This window comes from Alosa alosa, chromosome 2 (assembly GCF_017589495.1).
Source record: "Alosa alosa isolate M-15738 ecotype Scorff River chromosome 2, AALO_Geno_1.1, whole genome shotgun sequence".
NCBI lineage: Eukaryota > Metazoa > Chordata > Actinopteri > Clupeiformes > Clupeidae > Alosa > Alosa alosa.
In genome coordinates this window covers 4,930,710-4,951,154 of record NC_063190.1, presented here as the reverse complement: position 1 = coordinate 4,951,154, position 20,445 = coordinate 4,930,710, and the positions used below count along the sequence as shown (strand labels likewise).

Sequence of the window (20,445 nt, the reverse complement as noted above, 5' to 3'; positions counted from 1 at the left end):
TGGCATGTTCAAAGAGAGAGAGAGAGAGAGTGTGTGTGTGTGTGTGTGTGTGTGTGTGTGTGTGCCTCCTCACCCTCCTCGCGGCTGATGCTGATGATGGGGCTGCTGAGCTCCAGGCCCTCGTCTCCGTTGGCGTTGACGGCGCGGGCAGCACACTGCACCCGCGAGCCGGCCTGGAAGTAGACCGAGTCCAGCGTGATCATCTTGGACGAGGTGAAGAACGTGTCGAAGTCGGCCTCGCGCATGGGGCTGGTCACGCCATCCGGCCCAGCGGGGGCGCTGATGAGCCAGCGGTAGCGCGTCAGCGTGTCGTTGATATTCTCACTCACACAGATGGAGCCCGTCTTTTCGTAGTCGGGGAAGCGCGGGTTACAAGCCTGCAGGAGAGTGAGAGGAGGTGAGAGGAAAAAGACAGCGATGTTTAGAAGTGTGAAACATGATTTTAAAATAGACATAGGGAAGTGCTAAAGCATATAGCAAAATGTAAAAGGTTGATAGCACTTTGTCTATCTATTTTTTTCTTGCTCTCTAGTGGGGATAAATACAGCAGAATACTGTATTTACCAATCTAGCCCACTGTTACAGCATATAAGTATTATAGTCATTCATTCAACCTTTATTTACTCTCGGATAACAAGTAACAAGATGTAAAAAGAGAGAGAAAAAAGTATAGGTATAGGTCTGGGCCTATAAATAAAATAAAATAAAACAAAGTAAAATAAATAAATAATAAGATAACATACACTACAGTATAGAGGAGGAAGTGTACAAGTGTATAAAATGTACAATCCAAAGCGCTCCACACACAAGACATTGACACATAAAGACAAACAATGCTGGACGGAGCGGCGTAGTCGCCAGCGTACCCGTGACATCAAGACATAAACAAACAATTTACAAAATAACAAAAGACACAAAACAGGTGCCAGACAGAGCGGCGTAATCACCAGCGTACCTGTGACATCACACCAAGACATAGGCTACACAAATAAACAGACAGACCAATAGACAGAGACAGTAAAGCAAGCCTGTCTTTACAAAGACAGTAGGCTTACAGAACAACACCAGACATAAAACAAACAGACTCAGCACTCATGCAGACAAAGATAAAGACAAACAAAAAACACTCAATAAGTCCACAGGCAGGTGATAGTGCCCCTTTCGGCCCCGGTGAGCAGATCAGCCAGCAGATGAGGGGGCGGTCAACACATTGGCTCATGTCTACTGTTGAACTATTTATATATTTGAATATTTTTTGAGAAAAGCCTTTGCTCTAGTCAAATTGGCTTCATCTAAGATGTTTTTCTCCCAATTAAGGAGTGTCTCTAGGTACATGTAGACTAGATGCAAATAAGACCCATTACCTATTAGACCCAAGCACGCACAGCGAGCAACATACTTTTGTACCAATATCATAACGTTTCTCTTTCTTTACTCAGAATCAGTGCTCTGCGACAGCTCCAGTCATCGTGACAGACAGGTGTTTGGGTGCGGAGCGGCTTTGATCAGCGTACCGTGACACAGACGACAGGGTAGCCAGCAGGGGGTTGGAGGTTCTCCTTGGACCCGACGTCGCTCTTGGTTCTGACGCCGTCGTAGTGCAGCAGGGATACGACGCGCGGGAGCGACGGGAAGGTGACGTCCGCCATGCTGTTTGTCTCCTCGATGTAGACGATGGCCTTGGTCATCTGTCGAACAAAACACACCGGGGAGTCCAGTCATGCCAAACATCACACAGGCGAGTTGGACAGATTGATGCTGGGTTGCGCATGCTACAAGGTTCAGTGGAGCCCGAAGTTATCTGAGTTCAGTTCATATGCAAAATGTCAACATGATTTAAACAGTAAGCCAGCAAATTCCCCACAGTTTGTACTTTTTGGAAATAAACTTTGATTGTGGGTTATGTAAACTTTATAGCATGCTGAATAAATAAAAACGCTTGGAGGTCGCAGGAATAATAAATGCTCTACTGATGTGGGAATCTATTGTTCTAAGTAAGTAGTTGTTCTACTGTAGGCGTCTGGCGCGTCTATAAAAAGCTGATCATTAGTAAGAACAAGAGGAGCATCTCAAGGGCAGAGAGTGTAGCAGACGAGCTGAAACTCTCCGATACGAAACAATACGTGGAATAAAAGGATCCTCGCTAACCTGGACCTCAGCCACCATGTTCTCGTCGGATTTCAGGTGGACGGTGAAGGCCTCCCTCATCTCCCTCACACTGTCGTACAGCACCTCCACCTCCACAACGTGCTCCTTGTCGCCCTGCTTGAACTCAATGTCTTACACAGATAACACAAGACAGCAGTGTGAATTTCATATATACGGACAGTACATTATACTGTATATCCATTCTCTGCATCTGAATTTATATGTGCTCTATAATCTGTGAAGGAAAAACACACTTTTATGCATGTTTGTGGTAACATTAGAGAGGACATGTAGGTTTGTATTATGTATCACTGGGTTAAATATGAATGAAGTTTATTAAGGGATTTAGCTGCATGCATAACCACTATGTAGACCTCTGTGGTTCCTTACCCTCTGAGATGGGATGGTAGTCTTCTCCAGATGTGGCTGACCCATCTTTGGTGTGTACTCTCACCACGGACACCTTGGAGGTGTCACCGACTCGGAGCACGGGGATTTTGACCACGGTCACCTGACCAGCCTCCTTTGGCTCATTCACGCTGAACTTGATCTCTCCCAGCTTGATGATGGGCTCTGTGGAGACGCAAGACACAAGGTGGTCAGGATAGTGACCGATGGCTATGACTGCTAACTATCAAGTCTCCAACACAGTAGAATATTGAGCTCTTTAATTGAGCTCTTCAAATAAATCATTTAACACTAATTAGCAGTTCACATCTAGAACGATAACTATAACGACAACAGTAAAATATCACTCTAGCTAATATGAATGACAACGTCCACACATAAACTTATACCTTAATAATGATAACGACAAGAAGAACAGTATCGTTGGGAATCACTTACAGAGCGATTTTGAGAACGATAAAAAGCTGCCAATCAGAATCCATCAAATTAAAGCCATCACATTCATCAACACGAGGAGAGACTTTCCTTATCGTTAGTAAGTGTGGATACTTTTATCGTTACAGTTATAGTTATCTTTAGTTATCATTCCTGGTGTGAACGACCCTTAATTCTATATCTATATATGGTAGATTACTGTACTATGCTCTTTTAACAGAGTGGAATATGAGCTCTTACTGTCGTCCGAGTCCTGGATTTTAACGAGGGTCTCCTCCTGAGGGCCCACACTGGCTCCGAAAGGAGAGTTGCTCTTCGGCGTCCCCAGCCGCAGTCTTAGCTCCTCCTCTTCCTCAAAGAGCAGATTATCCACCAGCTTCAGCACGCAAGGCTTCTCAGACTCACCTGTATGCATGGACATGCACACACACACACACACACACACACACAAATACAGAGAAAGATGTCACTTTTAAACCAACTTTCTGTCAGCATGATTGCACAATTCAATCATAACAAGAATAGAAACGCAATTGAAAGATTGATAGGAGGTGCTAGTTCTTCACATTAAAGTTTCAACACTTCATTATCAGTTTGAATGCTCTGAAAGCATTTTTCCCCCCATTGTGATCCAATTTCAAAAACAAACATCCTTCAGCCTCAAGCAGAATTTGATACTGGCTTGTGGAGACCTACATACAACACACCCGTCCCCCTACTCTCACTCTGTATGTGTGGTGACTGTACTGTACGTGTGGTGACCATACCTGGCAGGAAGGTGATGATGGAGCTGTCCGTGTTGGGCCTCTCCTCGAAGTCGTCCGCCACCTGCGCCGTGCCCTGGCGGGTGTAGCAGCGCACGTTGGAGGTGAAGCTCAGGTCGCCGCTGCGCTTGACCACGGCTGAGATCTCACCGGTGCTCTCCTGACCAGTGTACAGCACCTGCTGGAACTGCATCTGCGGCACTAGAGGAGCAGCCAACACCAGAGGAAGGTGTCAAACAAGCAGATCTGGAGTGCAATATTTGGGTCATTTATACAAATGTGCTTGTTGGCTGAATGCATGATCTGATGTTAATTTTCATAATTTGATTTAAGTGAATCATATTCAGAACAGATGTCACAATAAGTGTATGATAGCATTCCACTCACGGAATAAACCTATCTCTCTGTGTGTGTGTGTGTGTGTGTGTGTGTGTGTGTGTGTGTGTGTGTGTGTATTCATAGTCATCCAGTTGACTACACTCACAGTCGGACACAGAGTCGTTGATGAACACCATGGCCTTGCCGGGCTCTCCGATGACGCCGTTGAACGGCAAGCGCAGGACCAGCTCAAACTTCTCCGTTCCCTCCAACGCAGGCTTGCCCAGGTCGTCCAGGATGGTGACCCGGAACGTCTGCATGTTGATCCCAGGTGCAAAGTCCAAATTCTGACTGATGCCCACATAGTCCTGACCAGCTATGTTTCAAAGACAAACACAAACAAATAAACATTATAAAAAAAACTTTACAATAAACACATATCAGCCAAGGTTGGAGAGATGACAAAGTTAGTCCAACACAGTGCCACAATTCTTCATTCCTGTTCTCCCTTGAGAAAAAATTGTATTTGAGTGTGTGTATCAGAGAGAGAGTAGGAGAGAGAGAGATGCTGCTGTGGCATTTTTCACAGGATCAAAAATCCAATCACACAGGAGGGCTTTCAGCTTCCCCTGCCCGATGCAGTGCAGTGAGTTGCAAGTGCCATAAAAAAGGATTAGTCGCTCAGCTCCAAGCACTGCAGAGTCATTGGGGCCACAGAGGATGGCCACAGAGATGGACAGAGAGAGACAGAGAAGAAGGGAGAGAGAGAGAGAAGAGAGACAGCAAGAAAGAAAGAGAGAGAGAGAAGTTGCAGATTAGCAGAGACAAGCTGATCTGTTTCCATTGCAGCTGACTGATGGAAGTCTAACTTATATGGTACAGATTAATCCCCATCCACATTCCAACGTATTGACATCAAGTGAACCCAATGTATTGACAAATACTTTCCATGCATGAAATTATTCTCAGGGACAGCTCCGTTTTCCAGTTCACTGCAATGCGGTAGATTAATTGAGCTATGGATTGAAATGCAAGTACATGGATTTTCTTAAAGAAAAAAAAATCTAACTGGCACTGATCCAGGATCTGAGTGTACATATAGCAAAGGACAAACTATGTAGGTGGGGTTCGGACAGACAATCATCCCTGTCTGTCTGTTTCCATGTGCTTTCCGTTTTTGAATACATATCAGTGACCGAATGAGATGTGTGTGGGCAATTCTGTGTGGGAGATATAAGCCTATGAAAGCTCTGAATTAGCTGTCTGACAAGACAACTTTGTTCATCTCACATAGAGGACCACAGGCATGGTACTCCTTTGATTCCTGTTCCTAGAGTAGGTGGTCCAAAAATGTTAAATTGCTTGTGTCACAGGGAACATGGCGGTCCACTTTACCTTCGGCAGAAATGGGGTCAGTCTTGCGTGACCGGACAGTAACCGCAGCCGCTTTGGAGAGGTCTGTTCCTGTCCTCCAAACTCGCACTTCCACATAGCCAGCACTTTCATCCACAGAGTATTCCATCTCCCCGAAATAGAACACAGGAGCTGAGAGGAGGTGAGGGAGAGAGAAAGGCAATCAAAAATAAAGCATAATAAAGCAACTACTACGCCATCTTGATCATCTTCACTAGGTCAGAGAAATACGTTACAGCATAACAAATTTGGTCATAAACATGTTTTTGTGTGAAAATATTTCAGCAATCTTTAAAATAATAAAAAAAAAACATAAATCTTTGCCATCAGTTGTTAGCTATTTGAAGTGCTACACTATTCTGTGGGATTCTCAACAGAAAAAAAAACATGACAAAAACTACGAGTCAGTGGCCTTTAAGCAGATACTTAAACATGCAGTTTTATCATTTCTTTGGCACAGCTGGATTCAGTTTCCATTCTAAATCTGCAGGATAACAGCCTTTGCCAAATGGAGAAACACTGAATCTAAATGCAAATGACAAATGACGAGTGTCAGATGAGAATTTCCTGCTACACTTTTTATTAATTCGCGTTTAATTAATTCAACTAGTGTTGCATAATTCTGGCTTCCAGTGAGATATAGCACCGTTAACATAGCTAAACAGGGAGGCTGTTCATTTGATTTACGGCTAAATGTCCTATTTCCCCATCCACTGACTTCTCCCTAATGTCATTTAAAAAGATGCTTTTCTGCCTTAGGAGGGATTACATTCGCATCCATACCCTCACATAGATTTCCATTAGTCATCTCTTCATTGGGTCATTTTAAATAATAGCAGGACGTTGTGTTTGTGTCTTGGTGTCTGTGTTTGGGTGTTGCCAGAGCAGGAGTATGATGTGCCAGTGTCTCGGACACAACGCTGTCAGATGCGCAGTCTGGGTCCTGAGGCTAGGTTTCCATGCCAACGATGCGACACCTTATCCCCTGGTTGATGATGCTCCTTCACTTGTCGCACGGAAAGGCGAACGCTGATTTATTTATTTAACACTTATGTTTTGTTATGCCGAGTGCCCCATGAGAGGTGCTTAAGTGATTCTTGCATCTTCTTTGGTAAGATGCTACGCAGGTGATGTCTCATAAATACACAACTATGCACACTCATACAAACACACATACAGACCAACACACACAGATCAACACACACAGATCGACACACACAGACCAACACACACAGACCAACACACACAGACACACACACACACACAGACACACATACACACAGACCAACACACACAGACACACACAATTGTGATGATACTTCTAAAAACACATATCACAATAAAGAAAGCAAATGAAGTGCATAAGTCTAATGCAGAGTTGCCTGAGTTAATGTAAGGAACACATATCACACTGTATGCACTCACATGGCATAGCAAAGCAGGAGCTACTGGGTGCTGGTTACTGGGAAGATATATGGGCAGATATTATTAACACACATTCAAACCTGATATGCACACATCCAATAGACAGGAGCGATCTGAAAACCAGATATGTGTCATATTTACAAAGCTCCTCATCTCAGCTGACTTCAAAGCCCCCCTGCTGCCAGAACACGGAAAAAGATAACCCTAAATTCAACGAACCCCCGCACTTCGACTGAGTGCAGGAAAAAAGGCACCCTGATCCACACACCCCAGAACAGGTGCTGCTCTACCTCCACAAATAACATCCAAAAAACAACAACTGAATAACTTTGCTCTCCTCTCCTCTCCGTAGACATGTCCATGGGGAGAACACAGGCAGTGGGGCTCTGGATGCATCAAAAGGATGGGTGTCACAGGTGCACAAAAAGATATCTAGGACGGACGCTTTCTGTGGGGGCTTCAAGAAACGCATGTCAACGAAGACTGACCTGGCTAAGGTGACAAAGATGAGAAAGCGATTTACTTGTGTGTTACAGTACACAAGTACAATGAGAAACACAAACACACACATGCGCGCACACACACACACACACACAAGTTACACTATCAAGGATTTTTTATGTTTTATATATATATATATATATATATATGTGTGTGTGTGTGTGTGTGTGTGTGTGTGTGTTGGGAGAGGGGGGTAGCAATTACTGTGGTGGCTGACATTGTTTCGTTTTAATGATAGGCCTCAGGCCAGAGCCTTGCTGGGGATGGTAGTTAAGGTGAGGGGCAAGGGAGACCCTCCAGCACAGCGCCGCCTCTCTCAGACACAGAGTGCTGTCTCACATCAACCTGCCGGGGTGATTGAAACGAGGGAGGAAACACTGGTCTGTTCTTTCTCGCCATCTCCGGGTAAGAAAAAAAAAGGCTTGCCAGCTCGTTTATCTGTGCCGAAACGTGGAGTCAGATGAATGCATTTTGACAGCTTTATGAACTGTCTATGAAAAAAAAAAAAATAGAAAAAAAATCCCAGAAACACAGTGAGGGTAATGGAAAAAAAGCTCACTGTGCATTTCTTTGTTTTGGCTTCAGTCATTGTCTTTCATTCTGATTATGCTGCTATTTTTAAAATATTTCCTCAGGCAAAAAAAGCATCTTTCGTGACACTCAAGAGAAGTCAGTGGATCAGGAGACAGGACATTTAGCAGTAACTGTTCCAAAGAAGAAGAGCATATCACCAGGCGTCAGCCACACAGACTGTTACACGACTCTACATCTGCTGCCAAAATGTTGGGACATGTTAAGCTGACACCATGTCAGGCAAAACAATGGCTGCTCAGTACACTGCAGTCCTCTCTTCACTCCACACTAGAAACTTCCAGAAGATGTCTCCATTCCTTGCAGGAGCATGTTAACTTAATATTTCATTGAGGATATACAGTATTATAGAATCCCTTATCTCCACTAAGTAAGAGGAAACAAGTATATAAATGTAAGTATACATTATGGGGTTATATGGAATATGTCAAATATAAATATAAAGATAGTATGACATTTCTCTCCACAAGCAAAAGAGGATCAGCACTGGGCTTCTCATGAGTACTGCAAGTGTGTTGACTGACGACTCTATTTAGGCATCAGAGCGCTTCTCCTATCCTCTGTATGACTTTGACGTTGGATTAGCGGGGTTTCGTGCTGCCCTGACAATCGGGCGTGATTGGAGCCGTGGGGACTATTAGAGCACAGGTTGTATAATTCATGATAATGCTCCAGAAGCATGTGCTGTGCAAATCCGTGATTAATATGAGTGTGCATGTCTTCCGTGTGTGTGTGTGTGTGTGTGTGTGTGTGTGTGTGTGTGTGTGTGTGTGTGTGGTGGTGGCTGAACATCCATTTGTGTGCTTGGGGTGGACTAAAGGTAGACTCTAAGCACTTGAGCTTGTCAAACATAATCCCGGCAGGTTAAGGGGTTCTGGGAACTCTCTCATCCACACTGAGCAGAACACACACACACACACACACACACACACACACACACACACACACACATACACACCTAAGCTGAAGGTGAAACAGAAGTCATCTCCTCCAGCCTTCTTTCCTCCAGCTCAGAAGTAACTGTTGACAGAACCCATCTCCCATCTCCCCATAATACGGCTCTTATTTTGTTGTTCAGCTGGGAAATGCCCTTTTGACCCATCAGGGATAGTCACTCTGGCGTCAGAGTCATTTTTGCAATGTGCATATGTGTGTGTGACAGACTGTCAGAGAGACACACACAAACAGATAGACGTCCAGATGATGTCTAGGGAGTGGATGTGTCTGTTGATGTGTAATTTCACTCTGGCTCTACAGTTTTGCTGCTGTCCACTTCTTTCAAGCCAGACGGAGTGATAAAGTCTATCTGTCTATGCTCCAGGCAACCCTATCCAAAATTAACCCCTCGTCCCAACACATACCCCCGCGGCCCTGCAGACTCTTCTTTCTTCAGCTTGTTTGATCAGTCAAGTGCAAACAGCCTCTGAGTGCAGATCCACTGATAAATGCATCCACAGGCTTCTGGGCTATCTGCAGCTGACGGTGAGCAAAGACTACAAAGGAATCCTTTTTTGCAGGTAGCATATTTCAGGGCAGCGTGCATCTCCCCGGAATGACATGAGAGAAATCAACCCACTCCTACATAAAAAAAATGAAAAGATGGATAGATAGACCCCTTGTCTAGATTCAGACAGGCGACCAAAACCACCAGACAATACACACTCTGTTGCACGCCACTAAGAATTGAAGGAGCCTTATCCAGATGAGCAGTACTTGTGAGGTGAGGCTATTTTTAGAAACGAGACGTGTGGAGAAGTGACCACGGATGTGTGGCCGGTGAAGGTCTCCCTGAAGGCACTTCCTCCGCCATCACTTCATCTCACCTGGCTACACCTGGGAGTCACGGCGACCTTGGCCGGCTCCGCTCACCTACCCAGAGACATGACACACGGTCACAGACTTCAGGAGGGGTTAGTGACGGTCCGTGGGCTGTCGGGGGTGTGGGGCGTTAATGACAGAGGACAGAGAACCACACACAGGTGTGTGTGTGTGTGTTTGTGTGTGTGTGTGTGTCTGTGTGTGTATGTGTGTGTGTGTGTGTGTGTGTGTGTCTAGAGACAGAGTTCTACACACAGGTTTGTGTGTGTGTGTCTGGAGACTGTGGTTAAAGGGCCCTCATCTGCAGCTCCTGAAGTTGTGGCCTTAGGGGGGGGTGTGTGTGTGTGTGTATGTGTGTGTGTGTGTGTGTGTGCCTGTGTGCGTGTGTGTGTGTGTGTGTGTGTGTGTGTGTGTGTGTGTGTGTGTGTGTGTGTGTGTGTGTGTGTGCGAGCGTGCATGTGTGTATGTGTGTGTGTGTGTGTGTGTGTGTGAGAGAGTGTATGTGTGTGTGTGTGTTTCTACAAAAGTATGTGTCTGTGTGCTTGTGTCTCTGTATAAGTCTGTGTGTGTGCACGCTTTATGTAAGTATTAAGAATTTCCCTTCATTTTATAAGATGTGAGTAGAAAATGGTGGTTGAAAAATGACATGTCATATGAGAGTTCAAAGAGTGTCCTTCCACACCTCCCTCCTGCAGTCTAAACTCTATTACAAGGGACATTTTTATCTAGTCTTCATTCAAACGTCTCGTGAAGGAGAGGAGACCTGCCAACAGCCTAATTCTACAGCCTAAAACACCATTTTCCCACCACAACAAAGACTTTTCAAGGTGTGCACTGAAATGCACACACACACACACACACACGTGCGGAGAGAAGATTCTTTGTGTTGTCAGTGAGGTGTAAATGAAAGACCCTGATGAGTAAAATTTGAAGCTTTACTTTTTTTTGATGAGTGCAAATCAAATGGATTCTTTCTGGGAAATGTGCCTCTTGAAAGGACACAATGCACATTAAAGCCTACAACCTACAATAGATAAAAATAAATAGAAAAAAAGACTTTTTAACTGGAATATAATGAATCCTTTAACTGAGAGGAACATAACAGGCTTTAAAAATCCTTCCCTTGCAAGGTTCAACCAGACAGACACAACTGACTGCATTGTATGAATAACAATACAAATTAAATGCTGTTTGTGAGTTGCCTATGGGCTTCTCGATCTCACACTAAATAGAAAGTGAATGCCGATGCTCCCCTAACGGGAATCGGCACAGACCTTCGATTACCTTCAGATATACTCTGATTATAGTCGGGCAGCCTTGTCTTGTGGTATGATTGTCACTGAGTTTCCTGATACGATGTGATTAACAGTGACAGGAGGAGATTTCCCCGGTGGCGCCCCCTATGGTGTAACTTGAGAGAGAGAGTTTACAGGGGGATAGAATATCAACTCTTCAAAATGGATGCTTCAGGAGGGGACTGAATTAAATCATTCATGAGTGAGATGTTATCTACTAACCACCTTCCTAACATCAAATGGGTATTCTGATTACTTTCACAGCACTGAAACAGCTCCTATTAAGGTTTTAAATGACATACACCTCAATACAGATGCAGGCAAAACATCAGTCTTGATGTTATTGGACCTTAGTGCAGCCTTCGACACTGTTGATCACAACATATTAACACACAGACTAGAGCACTGGGTTGGACTTCCAGGTATACAGTAGTCATAAATTGGGTCAAATCATATTTGGTCAAATTGGGTCAAATCATATCATATCTACAAGAAACCTACTGTTAGAACTAAACATCGTGAAGCATCTTTTAGTTGCTATGCAGTTCAGCTCTGGAACCAACTTTCAGATGAGATCAAAGTTGCCCCAATTGTAGCCAGTTTCAAATCTAGACTTAAGACCAAACTTTCCTCTGATGCTTCTGCTAACTGATCTTCGGGTGAGTATTGTTCCTTGTAGTACTATTGCTGTCCTTAGTTGGACAAAGGGGGATTCTGTAAAGCAGTTGCCCTGTCATTCTAACAGAATAGACAGATCGGACATAGTCAGAGTGTAACGGCTCATTCTTTAGCCCTGTGGTCGGCCATTTTGGCCCTGAAAGGAAACGTGTGCGCACACAGTTCGGGACTACTTCAAGAATCTCCATAGAGTGCTGCTGTTCACTGGGAGTTTGACTGGGATCATTATCACAGGGTTACATATTTTTGAATCTGAGAAAGTCTTTCAGCAAACGTTTAATCTTTCCTGACCCATGGGTTATACAGTATGTTTGTGTGTCACGTCACCCTGAATGTGACCTTGTACTGTTTTGTGATTGTCTGTTTAAGACAATCTTGTAACATGTCTGAGTGTGGCTTGTGGTAAGATCCTCATTACTCAGTGCACAGAGCACTCTTCGGGGTGAGTACTATTGTTCCTTGTAGTACTATTGCTGTCCTTAGTTGGGCAAAGGGGGATTCTGTGAAGTAGTTGTCTTGTCATTCTAACAGAATAGACAGATCAGGCATAGTGTAGTGTGGAGAATTTAGAGTGTAACGGCTAAGAGTGTAGAGTGTAACGGCTCGTTCTTTACGGATCGAGAGTTACAGCTCTACCGGTTTTCTCTGAAACTCTGAGTGTTAACTATTTTGGGTGTTACGTAATACTCTACGAGGGGGACTATTGAGCCATGTGGTCGGGCATTTCGCCCCTGAAAGAAAATATATGTGTGGGTGCACAGTTTGGGACTACTTCAAGAATCAAGAAGAGTGCTGCTGTTCACTGGGTGCTTGACTAGTACAATCATTTTATGTTGTTTTTTTATTACTTTTTAAAAACTATTGACATTTTTATGTGTTTTAATTATTACTTCTTAAACACTTTTAAACTATTGCCCTTTTATGCTTTTATGCTTTTTACATTTTTAAACTGTTCTTTGACTGTTGCCCTTCTATGCTTTTATTAGCTATTCCTGTTTGCTTGTGTTTATGTAAAGCACATTGAATGACCTCTGTGTATGAAATGCGCTATATAAATAAAGCTGACTTGATTTAACTTGACTATATACTCAAGCAGTGGTGTTCCTGAGCTAAACTGGCTAAATTGAGAAACCAAAGTGCCAATACCAAAGTTACCAGAGTTTTCAGGCAGCACTGATAGTCATAAAACATCTACCTCACAAGTAGTTTTAGTTACTCTGGAAAGAAGTATCTGCTAAGTGAATATTTTGAACTGTAAAGGGCCACTGACTTTTGATGTGATTTAATCTACACTCATTCTTCAATCAGGACATTTTTTTTGCCGTTTATTCAACAGCACTCACCGTCATCACTATGGGGCAGGATGGTGACGCGAGCGGTGGAGAACTCGGACCCCAGACGTCCCCCCATGGGCAGGCTGAGGGTGACGTTGAAGCTCTCCTCGCCCTCGTAGAGCGAGTCGTCGATCACCACCACGCGGCAGAACTTCTCTGTCTCGTCCTTGTCGAAGCGCAGCAGGCTGCTGGGGTCCTCGGCCCGGGAGATGTAGTCCGAGAAGGAGAGGACTGAGGTGGGCACGGTGCCTTTGGCAGTGCCTGTGCAGAATATTGTTTTGAATCTGATTTTGTAACTAGACAGCTTCTTAGCTATTTATTAATCTCAACAGCCTTGGTCTTTTCCCAAAGGGAGAAAAAAACACAAGAAGATATCTTACAAATAAAATTTTAAGTGAGTGCAATCTTAATTATTCATTAGATATGCAGTGCATTTCGCCCACATATTTGTTTCAGGCCTGCTACATGTATAACACACTTATCATTTTGGCCACAAACACACAACTCAGGCCACACTCACTGACTGCATCATCCAACCACTGAACAATAAACATCCTCATCCCTGTTCCGCGGTGGCTTCAGGTGGAGGTGTGGTACCTTGCAGTGTGTGGCAGACCACCATGAGCTCCTCGCTGACATCACCGCTACGGCGCACCGGGATGAGCAGCTCACCGACATCCTCCTCGATGGCAAAGGTGGCCTGGGGGATGAACACAGTGGACTCTGTTTGGGAGCAGACACAGGGACACATGTTAGGGCTTTTGTTTAACAGTCATTACATCCCAGAAGAGACAATGCCTCGGGTGTTTTTTGAAAAGGCATGGGCATTTAATTTAAGTCTGAAATCCTTCCCAATTAGAGACACACATCTGGAATGGCACAGTTGTGAAGGCAGACTTCAAAATCAGGGATGCCGATACACTGCTGTTGCTGTGCACTGGTGTTGTGCTTTACATCCTGACTACATCAGTATCACACAGAAGCTGGTGTTTCTGTGAGGCGTGTATCAACCAGATTGGTGCCACAGAGCACAAAGAGAGAGAGAGAAAGAGAGAGAGAGAGAGAGAGAGAGAGAGAGAGAGAGAGAGAGAGAGAGAGAGAGAGAGAGAGAGCCTTTCTCACATGACTACATCTAAATAGCGAAGGTCACGGAGGAGTCAACATCACAGAAGACTTTTTATAGAACAATCGAGTGATGGCAACAGAGACCCGCAACCCGTGAGAGAGTCATCTATCAAAAGGCTGAAGTGAGAACTACGAGATGCTCTCGAAACTACAGAGAAATGCACACACTGTTTATTCTTTATTTCAGACAGGCACAGTGGGACCAATAATAATAAAAAAAAGAGAATGAGAAAGATGAAAAAATAAAAATAAAAACAAAAAAGGGGGAAAAAGCAAACAGACTGCTGCTCAGCCTCTCTTGTCCCAGATCCCTCTGAGTGAGTGAGGATGTGTGTGTGTGTGTGTGTGTTCATCATCTCTGATCCCTCTCTCAAATCTCTCCTCCACTTATCACAATGCAACTGGCCGCCCCTCTGGCAAAGAGCACACAATCAGAGAGAGACAAGACAGGAAGCAACTGAAGTGGGAGAAAAACACAACAGAGTGTGAGATAGAAAGAGAGAGACAGAGAGAAAAAGACACAGAGGCACAGAGAGAAAGATTGAGAGAGAGAGAGATTGAAAGAGAGAGAAAAGGGAAGAGTAAAGAGAAATGCAAGGCAGATTAAAGATAAGATCAACGAGTGGTGAAAGAGAGAGAGAGAGAGAGAAAAAAAGAGAGCAGATCATATCTCAGAGACCAGAGTTGTGTTGTTATACATATGAAGGGTGAGGGGGAGGGGCGGAGGGACACAGAGAGAGTTTCAGTCTAATCCAGTAAACTGATCTCCGCTACCGCTCCGCTGAGTCCAAGCCCCTCGGAGCATCGATCGGACACGGACGCCACACACCCTCTCCTCTCCTCACCCCAATGTCCACCTCCCTCCAGGACAGCTGGACCTCACGCCTCACAGAGAGAGAAGCACCGTCTGGCACCACAGTCTCAAGCTCTTTTGTTGTAGGAAACCTCCTTTTTCCCCATTCAAGAGTCCACATATCCCGACTCCACCACCCTTAAATTCACACTGCTTCAGCTTGAAGAACGGAACGAGTAGTTGCCCCATCGTTTCGTTTTTTTGTCTCATCCCTGCAACACGCGTGGCGACACAAAAGAGGCTTTTGGAGCAGCTAATGTCAGCCAAAGCGAAAGACAACACAAGGCCAATGCCTCCTCTCTTCCGAGTGGACCGCGCCCTGCGCGCCCTCCCTCTCCTCCAGAGCTGTGGCAGCGCTGTGAGATATTTATGAGGGTGGATGCCACGACTCACAGACAAGCAGGTCAGAGGGCTCTCCAGGGGCGCCGCCACAGCCACAGCCTCATCAAGCATTTAAACACTAATGGCTCTGAGTGTGGCGCTGCCAGGGTGAGGGGGCTGGCATGAGGGGGGCAGGGGCACTGAGGGGGAGGTGAGGGGTGAGGGGTGGTGAGGGGTGAGGGGTGGTGAGGGGGAGGTGAGGGGAGGTGAGGGGTGAGGGGGAGATGAGGGGTTGAAAGGCTGGTGCTGGAGGGCAGTGGAGAGGTTGCCTCAGTGGATGGCTGGATGGAGTGTGTGTGTGTGTGTGTGTGTGTGTGTGTGTGTGTGTTGTGCGTGCGTGCGTGCGTGCGTGCGTGCGTGCGTGCGTGCGTGCGTGCGTGCGTGCGTGCGTGCGTGCGTGGGTGGTGGCAGCGAGTGGCAAGGCTGGCAGAGTGGTTGTCAGGTCCAGGCTAGAGCTGAAACCAGCGTCTCTCTCCCTCTCTCTGTCACAGATGCCCCACCACCACCACCACCACCACCACAGCACCACCCCACACCACCTCCACTGCACCACCCCACACCACCTCCTCCCACAGTGCTCTGCCTCCTCTAAACAAACCTTTCCATGGCGCCTCTAATGAGCTCACTGGGGAAGATTTGCAGAGAGGCTCTTTTCTAAGGAAAAAAAATCCCTCTCATACTATAGAGAATTTGCCACAGTGAGTGTGTATGACAGCAAGAGAGCGAGAGAGAGAGAGAGAGAGAGAGAGAGAGAGAGAGAGAGAGAGAGAGGGGGAGAGATAAGGGAGTGTGAGGGTCCCATTCAGAAAGCGAGTCTGAAGTGGAATTGTTTTGGGTATTATGTGCACTTCATAATTGCCGTGGGAAGGCGGAGGAGGCCCACGCAGCCACACAAAACAACAATGAAGAAATATCAGATACAATAAACAACAGCCTCTGGTTATTTCTGTGAGAGGAATCTAAATTTGCTTATCAACTCCAAAATTGGGGCTCTTCTCCAACCGGAGAGAAAGAGACTCAGCCCCCGAACATGACTTCTACAGCCTGTGTGTCATTACTGTGGCACAGCATGCGGGGGTGAGAGAGAGAAAGTATCTGTCTGGATATAGTATATATCCACCAGCAGCTTAATGACTGACGGTGTGTGTGTGTGTGTGTGTGTGCATGCGATGTATGTGTGTGCCCATGCATGTGTGTGTTTTGTTTTTGTGTGTGGCTTTCGGATCCTGACAGCAGTGGAGCTGATTACAGCAAGGGCCGCGCCTGCTTCATTAGAACAGTCACCCAGAGATGGCGGGGCTGGCTGCTAGCATTGCCTCCGTATTCTCCTCAAATTACATCAACTTCAGCATCCAAACCCTCCCAAAGGGGGGCCGTGCTCGTACCCCCACCCCCACCCCCATCTTTTCTGTCTAATTACAGACGCAATTACACATGCACTCTGGCTCCACACTGGGTACTCTTCACCAAAAAAGAAGAACTAAGAGAACATGCTGGTCGTCCACTGCACAACTGGCCATTCAAACGAAACCTAAATGAGGTCTTAAAAGAGGGAGCGGCGTCTGAGCCATGGCAAGGCGAACACAAGACCGTGGTCTCTTTAACGCCGGTTTTGATGAATGATTGATATGGCACTGGTTGTTCTGATATGCTCCGTGCACCAGTTTTTCAGCAAAGCTGTTCGCCATCTTTTATTTTTTATTTTTTTCAAACAACACTGACACTGTTCCAGATCTGATCTGGGATCTGAGGCTGTCAAAATGCTGGGGATGGCATCTTCATCCAGCATGCTCTCCATTCTGTGTCATGTGAGAAGAGACATTTGAAAAGTGAAAAATAGAGATGAACATCAAGAGGAGCAAAAAAAAAGGGTGAAACTGTAGTCCCACAGCCCTCCACTCTGGGGACTTTTATATTGGCACGGAATGCTCTCCACAAACCTGCTGTTCCTTGAAAACTGTACTTCCTGTTAAGTAACACTATACAACTGCACACTGTACGTGGTGTAACACTGACGGCGACAGAAATGCTCACCATCGCCCGGGTCCACGATCTCCACGGCCGACGTCGATGGGAACTCCAGTGCGCCCATTACCGGCTCGGAGAGGGCAATCTGGAAGGTCTCGGACTGCTCATACTTGCTGTCGGGGAAGACACGCACCTTCCAGGTGGCACGAGACTGGCCTGGGTTGAACTGCACCTGCTTCTGTGACTTGCCCTTGAAGTCCTTGTCCTTTTCGGCGGTGCCATCGACTGCGCCAATGCCTGTGAAGGAAAAAAAGAAGAAGAAGAAGAAGAAGACCAAGCTGTAAGTTTTTATTTTTTTGCTGATGTGCACTGTAATTTAGTGCGCTCAGTGGGGGAGGCCGCCGAGCCATTTTTCCTCATTTAAAGCAGCAAGGCCGAGGGGAGATGAGAAATGAGTTTGTGCGTGTGAGTCATTTGAAAAGGCATATTTCTAAATTTACTGTGAAGGATTACTTTAAAAATGTGGATTTCCCAGTGGTGTGGGCGCGTTTAGGAAGCGATGCGTGAATAACGTTGGCAAAACTCAAGCTCAAAAGTATCAGTGTACTAATATTGGGTCTGTCACCAGAAAAACGTAAAACACTGAAAAAAACACCGGAAAAATATCAAAATAGGTGCACAACGGGTTCTTACTGAGAATGCTGTACCTCTGTGCACCTATTTTGATATTTTTTCCATCCTCTTGTTTCTCTTATTCCTACTTTTTGCCATCTTCTATCCCATTATGCTATCTCTCTCTCTCTCTCTCTCTCTCTCTCCCAAGTGGTCTCATTCCAACCATCTGGGCCCTGCTCGTGGTTGTCATATTAAAGCTCTGGGGGCTTAGGCCTCGGGTTCAGTAATGTGCCTTGAGACATTCGGCATTTTTAATGGCACTATAAATAAATTGAATTTAATAATGAATTAAAATTCAACTCAATTGTATCTTATTTTTGCACACGCATGCTTCCATGCTGCTCCATAGCACAGCACAGCACAGCGAACACATGGGCTCCAGATGATGAAGCTGTTCCGAGAGCTCTGTGGTGGCATGGGAGCCACTTGCGGGGCTCCCCGAGGCCAAGGCAGGGGGGTGGAGGGGGTGGGGGGGTCACCCCGGAGGCTCCGCACCCAGAGCCAGGCCAGGCAGGGGTCCCCCTCGCGGCTGGGGGTACCTCTGTCGCACCTGCCCATCGGCGTTTGATCACGGCCACATCAAGCCTCGACAGCTGGCAGGGCCCCTTCTGGCGTCGCGACGGAAACAGCTGTAGAGAATTAATACCCCGCGTCCCGCTCGATTAAAATGCAAAAGTGCTAAGGCCCAGGACTCCCTGTAGACTCCAGGGGTGGGAATTGCAGAGTAACTTGCGATGTGATACTGTCATAATATACTCCCCACGATATTGATGGTATCACGGTGCAGCGATTCTGAAATATTTATTGGGTAGTGATTATTTGGGAAACCATAATTGCTCAGTAAAATTATCGTTTTTAATTGTCTTCAGTTGTATTACGTTATTGTCATGAGCAGAACTATTGTGACATATTACAGAATACATTCCTGCCCCACTTCTACAGCACTCTGCTTGCTACCTTGCTTCATCTCACCATTTGACACAATGGGCAAATTATGTGTTGGAGAATTTGTTCTGCACTACTGCAAATTTATGCTTAAGCTCAACCAATACAAGGCAGGGCAGAAATGTAAATTCAGTCCCCAGCAACATATTTCCCCCAAAACTACAAACACAAGTAGCAGATCTGCTCACTAGTTGAGTACATGCGGTGATTTGGATCAAACATTAATATAAAGTATAATTTCCAGACTGGATCATCCTTAGGAGGGGTCAATATTGTACCCAGCCTTTGGCAGCTTCACACAGGCATATCTCTGCTAAGGCCTCGCTGTACACATCACCCTGCAATGCAAACCAAATAATGAAATTCAATGAATGAAATGAGAAGTGAGAGGGGGAATCTTCAAAGGAAATGCCCCCTCCAGTTGGGGGAAAAAATTATGTAGAGAAACAAAGATAGACGAGAGAGAGAGAGACTGGGAGGGAGGGATGGAAAAACAGACAGAGAGAGGCAGAGACAGATACACAGAGGGAGAGAGAGAGAGAGAGAGAGAGAGAGAGAGAGAGAGAGAGAGAGAGAGAGAGAGAGATAGATAGAGAGAGAGAGAGAGAGAGAGCAGAGCATGTTCTTTTTCAAATTTTTCTTAAAGTCAGGCAGGGGGTAAGGCTCCATCGATAACAAGTTTAGCCTCTGAGGCCCGGAAGGTGAAAGAAGAAAAGCAGAGCCACGGAAAAGAGGAAGCGCAGGATGGCGCGAGCGAACGAGTGCAGAGCCGCAGGAGGGCGCGACACGGGGAGGAGGAAGGTGGCGGGGGGTTGGGAGGAAGAGCGGCCGTCCTCAAACAAAGGCGTCCGGCGGTCGTGACCTGGTTTGGCTGGCGAAGACGCGGCGGGCTCCACTCCCCACTGGTGACCCCGCCACGAGCTGGACAAGGAGATGAATGGAGAGAGAGACACAGGGAGCAGGGGCAGGGAGGGAGGGATGGAGGGATGTGGAGGAAGGGAAGTGGAGAGAAAGAGGCTGCTGGGATGTGTGTGTGTGTGTGTGTGTGTGTGTGCGTCTGAGGCTGCAGGGCCTAGATTCGTTAAAACTTTGTTCTCCGTGAGTGTTGCGAACATCGCATGCGCGCACACACCTTTGTGCATGGACACACACACACACACACACACACACACACACACACACACATTTGCACATGCACACACACACACACACACACACACACAAACTCACTCACATACATCAACACACGGACACACACACACACACACACTCACATTCAAAAATGCATACACACACACACACACACACATGCACGCGCAAACACCTACACACACCTACACACACCTACACACACACACACACACACACAC

The 20,445-nt window shown here is 46.0% G+C and overlaps 1 protein-coding gene across 1 annotated transcript in view; it reads right to left on the bottom strand.

Moving 5' to 3' along the window:
- The window catches only part of frem2a (FRAS1 related extracellular matrix 2a), a 45,153-nt gene that overhangs the window by 9,450 nt on the left and 15,258 nt on the right, over positions 1–20,445 (bottom strand). The window contains exons 4-14 of the mRNA XM_048237733.1: positions 17,522–17,752; positions 13,726–13,851; positions 13,138–13,389; positions 5,469–5,618; positions 4,240–4,449; positions 3,759–3,956; positions 3,232–3,396; positions 2,539–2,721; positions 2,149–2,279; positions 1,515–1,688; positions 74–377 (exon numbers count right to left, since the gene is read on the bottom strand). Of these exons, the coding sequence (XP_048093690.1) occupies positions 74–377; positions 1,515–1,688; positions 2,149–2,279; positions 2,539–2,721; positions 3,232–3,396; positions 3,759–3,956; positions 4,240–4,449; positions 5,469–5,618; positions 13,138–13,389; positions 13,726–13,851; positions 17,522–17,752 (2,124 nt within the window). The remainder of the gene's footprint in view (positions 1–73; positions 378–1,514; positions 1,689–2,148; positions 2,280–2,538; positions 2,722–3,231; positions 3,397–3,758; positions 3,957–4,239; positions 4,450–5,468; positions 5,619–13,137; positions 13,390–13,725; positions 13,852–17,521; positions 17,753–20,445) is intronic.